At 43.7% G+C, this 11,767-nt stretch overlaps 1 protein-coding gene across 1 annotated transcript in view; it reads left to right on the top strand.

Annotated features, from left to right (window-relative positions):
• The first annotated feature begins 607 nt into the window (after positions 1-607).
• magi1b (membrane associated guanylate kinase, WW and PDZ domain containing 1b) overlaps positions 608-11,767 on the top strand; it is a 296,936-nt gene continuing 285,776 nt past the window's right edge. Inside the window, exon 1 of the mRNA XM_060910209.1 lies at positions 608-1,406. Within this exon, the coding sequence (XP_060766192.1) occupies positions 1,109-1,406 (298 nt within the window). The 5' untranslated portion in view covers positions 608-1,108. The remainder of the gene's footprint in view (positions 1,407-11,767) is intronic.

Raw genomic sequence — 11,767 nt, 5'->3', positions numbered from 1 at the left:
GCATTTCTAATAATAAAAGTTGTTTACTTTGTTAACCTAACATGTTTTGTGTTGGCTCAATTTACCCCACACAGTGGCTCATCTTACCCTGTGCATGGGGTAAGTTGAGCCACTTGACATTTTTTTTTCAAGAGGTAATATCACTCTAACCATAAGAGCTTATCAATTATGTTTTGCTCAGATAGTAACAGTACACTTTGAAATTTGGTATGGTCTGTAGACTGGAAGCAAAAATGGCTTTAACATGTAGTTATGATGAAAAATGTAAAAAGTGGCTCATTTTACCCCACTCTCCCCTATGTGCTAGAAATGGGTAAACCACTATCTGTGAGTCTTCCAGCAGTGGGGGCGGCGTCCCACATTGTCCCTCAAAAACATACCCCTTGTCCCCCCTTGGGCTTATGAGCAGGTGGTCACCCTACATGTGGGCGAAAAAATCGGATTTGAGTCATTTCAGCCTGCAGTGTGAACGTGTTTGGTCAACATTGGGCATGAAGTAGGGGGCGCTAGGACCGTGCGACTGGCGTGCTTGACGCCTTCGTTCAGGACTGTGGAGCGATGTAGTGCGCATGCGCGGACTCTCCAGCCCATCTGTAACTCCTGTTGATGCGCACGCACACACACACGCGCGCGCTGAAGATCCGCGCACTGAGCGTTTACTAACAACAACAACAACAACAACAAAAACAAACCAGGGGTTGGTTTACCTGTTTAAAGGAGCCGTTTAGACCGCCGGGGAGGACAGGAAGACAAACTGGAGACGAGGAAAGAGTTCTGGGACTTTTTGGAAGAAGGGAATAACTTGTGGAATTAAAAAATAATAGTAATAATAATAATAAAAGAGGCGCGCGCGAGGAAGATGAGGAATAAAGCGGATGTGAATTAGAAACAGCTGGAGTTGAGGTGTTGAGGAAGGATGGCTTGAGGTGTTTGTTTATTTATTTGTCCCCCATTATTATTATTGTTATTATTTATTGTTGTTGTTTTGGAAGGAAATCCACGTGCTGATGCTGGGAAGAAACTTTGACAGCCGGTTTGTGTTGAGTTAGAGGCCGGAAGAGGGTTAAACCACCTGTTTCCGGACTGTCCTGTGTCTTCTGTCCTCAACATGTCCAAAGTGATCCAGAAGAAGAGCCACTGGAGCGCGAGAGTGAGCGCGTGCGCGCTGCGGCGGGACGCGCGCGGGGATGTGAGCGTTCCGCTGCAGGGCGGAGCTGAGAACGGAGAGTTCGTGTCCGTGGGCCGCGTGGATCCCGGTTCCATCAGCTACGAGCACGGCGTCCTGACCGAGGGGGACCTGGTGCTGGAGGTGGACTCGCTCCCCGTGTCCGGATTACCGCTTTATGACGTCCTGAACGCCATCAAGAGTTCCAGCGGAACCGTGAGACTCAGAACCGTCCGCCAAGGTAAGCAGCGCGCAAAGCAAAGCAACTTTTTTTTTTTTAAATTTGTTTTTATTTATGTTTACAGTTCAGGATCTCACAAGCACCATTCAAGTTCCTTCTTACAAAGTAAGCAAACCTCAGGCTTTTCTCTAAAAGGGTCCTGAACCCATACACGTTCTCCCCACTGACTTCTTCGAACCCTTTCAACTCCAAACTACGTTCACACTGCAGGCTGAAGTGACTCAAATCCGATTTTTTCGCCCATATGTGACCTGTATCCGATCTTTTATTGACGATATGAACGACACCGATCCGATTTTTTCAAATCCGACCCAGGCTGTTTGGATATGTGGTCCTAATTCCGATTCCTATCCGATCTTTTCATATGCGACTTCAGTCTGAACCGCCAGGTCGCATTCATCCGACTTGCACGTCATCAACAAGCCACAAACGTCACTATTCTGCGCTGAAGTAGGCGGCGGGTCTCTCAAAAAAAGTTACAACAACATGGCTTTGATGTTCCTTTGAACGGAGGTTGCAGTCACTACCCCGCAGAACGCCTGAGCCAAAACCCTTGCCCTCTTCCTTCTCAACCTCCTCCTTAACATCAGGCTATTGTGCATGTTCTGGCTCCGTCGCAACAACAACTGCATCATCGCCAGGTACTCCATGCTGGCTACTGTCATACACAGGAAACTTTAGGTTACTTCCGTAAACACTGGCCATGCTCACTGCGTGTGACGTCGTCGTATCCTGACCTCACAAAAAAAAAATCGGATTTCACAAAAAAATCGGATTTGAGCATTAAGCCTTGCAGTGTGAACGTAGTGATAGACACGCAACTCAAGAACCACCGAGCCGAAGAGTTTTCTAGATGGGTGCTTTTATCCAGTTCCGTCGCCTTACACACCTCAAACAGGTTCTGACAAAAGAACTGCCCAAGGGTTCTAGATCTTACTCCCCACCCAAAAAAAGAGGTTCAAACCTTATACAGATATTTCTGATGTCTTCGGTCACCTCACAGCAAGAAGGTTCCGGGTTCGAACCCAGCAGCCGGCGAGGACCTTTCTGTTTGGAGTTTGCATGTTGTCTGCATGGGTTTGCTCCAGTTTTTCCCACAATCCAAAGACATGCAGTTAGGTTGATGCGGGTCGGCCTTGGGCTGAGGTACCGAACCCCTGACTGCTGCCCACTGCTCTGGGTGTGCGCGCGTGTGTTCACTGCTTCAGAAGGGTTAAATGCAGAGGATGAATTTCACTGTGCATGTGACAAAGAAAGGTTTCTTCTTCTTGTAATAAAATCTCGAAGTTCTAGATTGGCCCAGTTGAAGTGACGAAGGTGGGTATAAAGGTTCTAGATTTCCCATTCTGGTCCTTCAAGATTGCACCTTGAACCTGTGATCTGTATTCACACGGTTGATGTAGAACCTGTTAGACTTGCCCAGAGTGACAGCTGAAGAACCCTGATAGGTTTCTGATGAACCATTTTATCATAGATGCATAAAGGCTCTTTCAGATAGGAGAGAACCTAACCTAACTGAAGAACCTGTAAGGGTTCTAGGTTTAGCCTTTCTTTTCCAAGATGGTCCTTTATACCTTTAACTCTTCTTCTTTTGGTTGAACCCACATGGAGTCCCATAGACGTGCAACTCAAGAACCCCCAAGCCTAAGAGTTTTGTAGATTGGTGCTTTTATCCAGTTCCGTCACCTTACCCACCTCAAACAGGTTCTGACAAAAGAACTCTCCAAGGGTTCGAGATTTTACTCCCCACCCCCCCAAAAAAAAAAAGACTCGAACCTCATACCTGTGACAGATATTGAACCATTTCTGATGTCTTCTCTCGAACCCATAAAGGTACAGAATTTGTAATAAAATGTAGAAGAATCCATCATGGTTCTAGATTGGCCCAGTTGAGGTGATGAAAGTAGGTTCTAGATTTCCCATTTTGGTCCTTTTATTCTTCAAGATTGCACCTTGAACCTGTGATCTGTATTCACACGGTTGATGTAGAACCCGTTAGACTTGCCCAGAGTGACAGCTGAAGAACCCTGATGGGTTTCTGATGAACCATTTTATCACAGATGCATAAAGACTTTGTTTTAGAGCTCTTTTAGAGAGGAAAGAACTTAACCGAACTGGAACCTGTCAGGGTTCTAGATTTAGCCTTTCTTTTCCAAGATGGTCCTTTATACCTTCAACTCTTCTTCTTTTGGTTCTTTTATCACCAGTGCTTTTAAAGAAGGAAAAAAAATCAACACAGGTTGCTGAAAGGTTTCTAGTTTCTGGAAGGAACAGGTTCTCCTTGGAACCTTTCTGAGGAAAACACTTGACGTAAAACTCCTCAGAGTTCAACCAGAGACGTGACTTAACTGAGAGAACCTGGAAGGTTTGAGATTTTCACTTCTCGTTCTTGGAGAACCCGAAGTGGTGTGTGTTTTATTTTCAGGCTGCTCGAACACACCTGATTCAACAAACTAACAGTATGAAGAGAGTTGGGGTGTGTGTGTTGGTTGGTTGGTTGGTTGGTTAATGCAGGGAAAATGATGAAATCTGAAGGACAAGGGGTTCTCCAGGACCAAGGATAGGAACCCATTACCTGTATCTACCACTTTGATCTCCCTGACTGTGTCCTTTCTTGGAATGTTCTAGAAGCAACTTCTCAGAAGTTCTACCAAGAAATCGATTGTAAGGCAGCAAGTCATGTGAAGCTCATCGTGAATGACTGACGGAGTGACCCACAGCAGGCGGCTCTTGGTCTTGAGTGCTTCGTTTCCCATTAAATCGTGTCAGCAGCCGCGTGTCAGTGACTGAACTGTAAATCTCAGCTGGAGGAAGCACAGAGTGTGGATTGTGTCGGGTGGATTTTCTCGCTGATGCATGCTGACGGCTCGCTGCAGACCTCTCTCTCTCTCGGTCTCTCATCACATGGTTTAAGTTATGGAGTGGGCTCGAGGCCCAAGCGCCCCACCCGTTCAGCCCCGTTTCACCGCACGGCTTCAGACAATATCAGGAAACGAGCCAGTCGACTTCAAGTGCATGTTCCCAAAGCCCGCTGGCAGTTGTTCCATCTCTCTCCTCTCTCTGTCTCGCGTGTTCTCTCTCTCTCTCTCCCTCTCTCTTTCTCCGTCTCTTTCCGTTTCTGTCTCGGAGCCACAAAAAACGGTGTTTAGTTTCACTTCTATTCACCATGCCTGGAAATTTCAGTGAAATTGCTCCAAATTGAGAAAATATGTCTGGCAAAGATTTGTTTACGCTCTTATCTTTTTCAACAAACATTTGTTATTGACTCGTTGCAGAAAATTCCACCTCTGAAACACAATAAATACATTTTGAATTACTTGTGACACGTTTCCCACAATTCTTGTTGTATTTTTGTTCAAAAAAGCCTTCATTTCTCAACCATGAGGGAGAACAGTTAAAGCGAGACTGACTTTCAGATTTTTCAGGTTTTGGTCATAAAAAGAATTTTCCCCAACACTTAATTATTTTTGTTCAGTGGACCGAAAGCTACTGAATTTGAATCACAGACTTCAAATTGTATTAGGCTTTAAAAAAAAAATTAATAAATTTATTTTCATGTGGCCCTAAATTCTGTTATTTTTTTTCCTGCTTCACCATGACGCAATACAAGATACTACGTCATGCATCACTTGGTGGGCTTTCCCCGTTCACACAAGGCATTGTGGGATACAAATTTGAAACAGGAGAGAAAAATGAAGGACGTGAGTGTGTGAATGAAACGTGAAAGACCGGCTACAGTAACGGAAAGAAAGCGAGAAGAAATGTTATTTACTAGCTGGGAGGTCCGTATCGTGAAATACCGTGACTGAGGTCTTGAGAGGGCCTCGGTCAGTATTCAAGGCCGAGGTCACGGTATTTCACCATACGGACCGACCTTAAGCTGGTAAAGAATTTATTAATTTTTTTATTTACCAAATTCTAACAGAAAACGAGAGCGCCCGAAAGGGAAAACCGATCCTAGGCGCCATTTTGAATCCTCATTCACGGCTGTAATGCAAATTGCTTCCTCCTCGGTATACAAGTGCACTTCCATGGCAGGAAAAAAACTACATTTTGCCGCCTATGTAGTCCCCTATTTATACAAAATCGAGTCATTCAGGATTCAGCCATGTTTTTGCTCGGCGTTAGCAACAGTTACAGGTTTTTAGCTTTCTCCTGAAATGTTTTCGGAAAACAACCAATGAAACGTTGGACGATTTTAGATTACTTTCTGCCAGCGCTGAGGTTTTGTAATTGATTTTTTAAAATGTTTTAAACTAATTGAGGAGTAATTTATGTTTTTATCTTAAATGTGGGGTGGCACGGTGGTGTAGTGGTTAGCGCTGTCGCCTCACAGCAAGAAGGTCCGGGTTCGAGCCCCGTGGCCGGCGAGGGCCTTTCTGTGCGGAGTTTGCATGTTCTCCCCGTGTCCGCGTGGGTTTCCTCCGGGTGCTCCGGTTTCCCCCACAGTCCAAAGACATGCAGGTTAGGTTAACTGGTGACTCTAAATTGAGCGTAGGTGTGAATGTGAGTGTGAATGGTTGTCTGTGTCTATGTGTCAGCCCTGTGATGACCTGGCGACTTGTCCAGGGTGTACCCCGCCTTTCGCCCGTAGTCAGCTGGGATAGGCTCCAGCTTGCCTGTGACCCTGTAGAACAGGATAAAGTGGCTAGAGATAATGAAATGAGATGAGATCTTAAATGTGCAACATTATATCTTTTTAAGATTTTATATGATCAACTTCTTATATCTATTTTAAATATAAATTATCATTCAGGATTCAGCCATGTTTTTGCCCGGCGTTAGCAACAGTTACAGGTTTTTAGCTTTCTCCTGAAATGTTTTCTTTTATTTCTTCTTCCTCAGGGTTGTAAAACTCGTTTTCGCTGTGAACACTGTCGTTATCGCGATCCATGCTGTAAAATTAATGCTATTATGCTGAGAAATGTGAAAATTAATGTTGACAAAAATTGCGACTATGTTTGTTGTTCTGAACGAGCGAGTCACCAGAGGTCTGTAACTGGGGTCCGTATCGTAGGATACGGACCCTCTCGCCAGCCAATCAGAGCGCAGGATTTGATGGAAACCGGACCGCGAAAAACCCCCAAACTTTGTTATATACGAAGGAAAGGAAACGCAGGACCAAACTAATAAATATCGGCGCTCAGCGAGCAGCTCGGTGTGATCAGCTGTTCATTTAGTGACAGAATGATGGAACTGTCAGTGCACGCTCAAAGGTAAACCTGCGCCTGCGCACGCACACGGACTTCCTCTGTCTGCTTGACTGCGCAAAACGAGTGAGTTCATGCACGTTATTTGCTTTTTTTTAATTTGATTTCAAATTAAATAACTTGGCGGCATGGTGGTGAAGTGGTTAGCGCTGTCGCCTCACAGCAAGAAGGTCCGGGTTTGAGCCCCGTGGCCGGCAAGGGCCTTTCTGTGCGGAGTTTGCATGTTCTCCCCGTGTCCGCGTGGGTTTCCTCCGGGTGCTCCGGTTTCCCCCACAGTCCAAAGACATGCAGGTTAGGTTAACTGGTGACTCTAAATTGAGCGTAGGTGTGAATGTGAATGGTTGTCTGTGTCTATGTGTCAGCCCTGTGATGACCTGGCGACTTGTCCAGGGTGTACCCCGCCTTTCGCCCGTAGTCAGCTGGGATAGGCTCCAGCTTGCCTGCGACCCTGTAGAAGGATAAAGCGGCTAGAGAGATTAAATAACTTCCCAGCCACAGAACGTCCTGATATTTTGTGAGATATTGCAGAAATAAACATCACAATGACCACATTTCAGACAGAACTAAATTTCACAGATTTTATGAAATGGAAGGCCGTCTAGCTTTAAGTGTTTGCTGTTAATCTGTAAAAACTTACGTTAGCTCCTTTTTACTCCATTTTCCCAGAATTCAGTGCAGCTACATGCTGCGCTTGAGGCGAGGTTGCGACGTGCGTTTTTTTTTTTTTTTTTTTTCCCTCTGCTGAGTTTGAAATTTCAGCTCGCGGTCGTCTTCTTAACGATCAGTTCGTTCCATGTTTACAGAGTGATGTCAGTTTGACATGGCCGCTCCATGCTGTGCACAGCGTCGAGTCCTTCTTCTTTGCTTTTAATTTCATTTATCGCAGTCCTGGCTTTCGTGAACTTTGAAACACAGTCCTTGGTTAAATTGATCGTGTTGTCCAGGTTAATTGCTGGTTTCGAAAGGAAATCATCAGCCTGGAGTTATCACTTGTTTAATGACAAACGTTAGCTGACGAGATGAAGGTGCGCTTTTGTCAAGGCATCCTTTTTTCGCCACTTCGCAAGTCAAACATCCTGAAGCCGGACATGACGTCATCCCAACCTGTAAATGACGAATTACAAGGAGATGTGAAGCTTTGGAAGCAGCTGAGAGAGCTGGATGGAATCAGGCAGGAAAGCTCGAGTGCATCACTATCACAACGTTGTCGGTGATGATCTATTTCTGGGTTTCAGTCACGTGACTTTTGTTAGCGGTTTTACCGGAAGTGAAATAGCTGGTGGTCTAAACGGCTGCCGTAGTGCAAACAACTAGCGATAACTTCTCAGAGTACGCTCGGAATCTAGAAGCCACTGCTGGCTTTAGATATATTCAGAAGATCGCTATGTGCAATGGAATCGACCCCGACGGTCTGGGAAAGAAGGATTTGTCATACGATCTCGAAAACTAGGCTTCAGTCGAGTTCCCCGACATCTCAAACTATCTGGTGCTGCAGACATCCTTCTACACCGCAAAACAGATGAAAGCGTGGAAGAGTATGGAGGCTTACAACTTTTTTGTATGTGACTGGGTAAAGGACCTCGCTATCAAGTCACTGCCCAATGAATCCTGTATTGTTTTTGCCTGTGGAAGTGTTGATTTTTTTTTTTAAAGCTTTTTGGTCACGTCTTTACAACGAAGCGCTGCAAGTTGAAGTGAAACAACAGTTTGCTTGATTCTCACTTGTGTTGGCGCTTATATCTCAGCTAAATCATTCACAAAGATCGTCAGAAACCCCTTTAAAGACCTGGATCTTGGTTAAACAAGACGGAGAAGTGATCACGGCGCATTGTAACTGTACGGATGGGGAAGAATTTTGTCGCGACCTTCATGCATATGGATTTTGTGAGGAGTAAAAAAGAAACAGTTGGGGACTTTAGCGCTTCGTGACTAAGGCTACATCCACACGGCAAAGAGATTTTTTTTTTTTTTTTAAATATCGCGTCCACATGGGCAACGGATCAGTAAAATATCAGGTACATATGGCAACGCAACGCTTGCTGAAAACGATGCAATACACATGCCACACCTCTATGTGCGCTGTAAGACGGTCCCATCGGAGACACCAGAACAATAGAAGAAGTAGACGCATGCGCATAAACCCCTTCTTCTGTAGCATCAGCCACATAAAGTTTTGATTATTAATCAGTAGCGTAAAACGAAAGATGCGGAAAGAGGAATGAACGGGGGTAGATGGAAGCCGGTACGCCAACATTCTGATATCCTCCAGAATTCTTTAATGGTCCGGAATAAATTGAATGCTACACGTTGATGGATTACTTTGTTCTTCTACGCCCTTTTTGAGGAATGTATTGTCGGACTTAAACCAACATCTGAAGAGGTGAGATCGCTCTTTTTTCCCTATTTTTGCTGGCGGGATTGTTTTTGTTTTTGGAAAGCGCACGGGCGGTGCGCGGTTTGGTACTGCTTCCGCAGTGTTTGGACTAAAGACTTCTAAGGGCTATTCTCTCTCTCTCTCTCTCTCTCTCTCTCTCTCTCTCTCTCTCCCTCTCTCTCTCACTTTGCACCATTACACAATAAATATTCACAGTGAAAATATTTTGTAAGCACGTTTCATGAACCAAGTTATAGGATTTGTTGACAACTCGCATCGAGTTCGTTACACTTCTACCCGGCGTGAAGCACTGGCAGTCATGTGGTTGTAACGTCATCGTAAACAAATCCGTTCTACTCATCCAGACGACTTTGCAACGGCGCCTTTGCCAGATTTTTTTCACTCTGGAACCCGTTCTCAAAAGATTTCGTTCTGCGGCGCCCAAAACGCCGGTGCCGTGTGGACGCCAGGCCGAAACGATAAACAGTTTTATCAGATTCACCTGAATCCGTTGCCGTGTGGACAGGGCCTAAAAAGAAGTACTGTAAAATAACGACACATACCGTAGCACGAAAAGTACTTGGAAAACACTAAGGACAGAGCTGAGCGGGAAATCTCGGTCACTGCAAACTCGAGCACGCTTTGATTTCACTGAAAAGCCGCCTTTCTTGACGTCTTTGTGAAATCCTGTTAGTTCACCCTTTTTTTATTAGTTCACGAGGAACCCTGAAGAAACTTTTTATCAGTTTGACGGTTTGATCGATTCGAACAACCTAAAACAACGCAAGCGTAAAGCGTTTTTCACGCGAGCAACGCACCTTCTCCGTACAAACGCTTTGTCTACTGAGCTTTTGTAGACCACCAGCTAAAATTTTGGATAACTAATGACGTGACGTGAAACCTAGCAATAGTAAACAGTTAGACCAGCGTGTTGATTGGAGGGGGAGGAGTTAACAGAACGTTATGACCAAATAAAACATGGGTGATTTACTTGATGGCAAGCTGATGATGATGGTGTGAATTCAGTTTCATCAGATTTTATAATTTGAGATTGTTCATGTGTAAGACAGTGCAGCTTTCTCACACACGCACACGGAAGTTTGCAGTGCCAGCACAGCCGGCATGCCGCTGAAGTGACCTTGGCCATATCTCCTGCGCTCAAAGAAATAAACATCGTCTGCATATCGGCTGCACTGCGGAAAACTAACGCACCGATTAATCTTTATCGATTTTCCACTCTGCTGACTGTTTCCTTTTAAAACCTCTGCTTAATGAAGTCATAAAAAATTGTAAGGAGAGATGATTATTTTTTCCCCCCTTGTTGACAGAGGAACTTTCACAGACACACGGTCGTCATTTTTCATCCAGGCAGCTGTGAGGTCGCGTCAGTAACCACAGGAATCCTCTCCCTTTCACACCGCTTGACCCTCGACCTCCTCCGCTTGCTCTTACGAAGCCGCAGTGAGCAGTTTCAGCTCCTATTGACTTGCAAATGATGGGGCTCACAGCCACACAAGCTTCGAATCAGACCAGCGAGACGGTTTGCACGTGTGGTCATGTGACCTTCCAGGGAAAATGCATCCAAATGTAGAAAAAGATTCGTTCGTGTGTTTGCAGCAGTGCGTTAGATCTTCGGACAATACGGCTGAAACGGTGTCATCGCGATACCGTGAGACTTGATGTTTTTATGATGTGTGGTATTTAAAGTGCTGTCTTTTTTTGGGGGGAATTTACAGAAAAGTACATTAATGTATTTATTTTGTATAATTTTATCTGCCTTTTTATATATTTTTGAAAAACATTAAAGGTGTTTATATCCAAATATCTGATTCAAAATTAGATATTAATTTGAATAATTTAATAATTAAATGAAACAGTTTGAATCGTTTTTGTAAAAATGATTTACACAAATATTTTTAAAATGTAATTTAATATTTTCAACTAAAATCTGTTTTTTATCCTTGACGGTTTTTTTAAAGAGAAGAAAATTATCCAAAGTTTAAAAGAAAATATTTTTTATGCATGACTGAAGAAAAATCTTGCGTTCTTGTTGTGATGTGTCCAAAACGGTTCTTCCCAGCTTGCCTGCAGAGATTTTCATAACAAACAATTTAAATTAAATTTAAAAAATTAGAAGAATAAATTATTAATTAATAAATAACAATCCGTTCCGGCCTGATCTCAGTGTTCTTGAGAACATCGCTGTTTGAGTCCATGCTGGTTGTATTTGTTGACTGTCTGATAGAATCTCTCTCTCTCCCTTTCTTTTGTGTTTTTCTCTCTCCTTTCTTTTTCTTTCTTTTGCTTTCCCTTTCTTTCCTTCTTTCTCCATTTCATTTTTTCTCCTTTCTTTTGTCTCCCTTTTCTTTCTTTCTTTTTCTTTCTTTCCTCTTTCTTTCTCCCTTTTCTCTCTTCTCCTTTTTTCTTTCCTCTCTTTTCTTTCTCTTTCCCCTTTCTTTCCCCTCTTTCTCACTTTCCTCTCCTTTCTCCCTTTTTCTGTCCCTTTCTTTCTTTCTTTCTTTCTTTCTTTCTTTCTTTCTTTCTTCTCTCTCCTTTCTCCTTTTTTCTTTCCTCTCTTCTTTCTCTTTTCTCTTTCCTCTCCTTCCTCTTTCTTTCTTTCTTTCTTTCTTCTCTCTCCTTTCTCCTTTTTTCTTTCCTCTCTTCTTTCTCTTTTCTCTTTCCTCTCCTTCCTCTTTCTTTCTTTCTTTCTTTCTTTCTTTCTTTCTTTCTTTTTCTTTCTTTCTTTTCTCTCTCCTCCTTTTTTCTTTCTCCCTTTC

This window comes from Neoarius graeffei, chromosome 26 (assembly GCF_027579695.1).
Source record: "Neoarius graeffei isolate fNeoGra1 chromosome 26, fNeoGra1.pri, whole genome shotgun sequence".
NCBI lineage: Eukaryota > Metazoa > Chordata > Actinopteri > Siluriformes > Ariidae > Neoarius > Neoarius graeffei.
The sequence above is the reverse complement of the archived record's forward strand: the minus strand, read 5'-3'. Positions and strand labels throughout refer to the sequence as shown.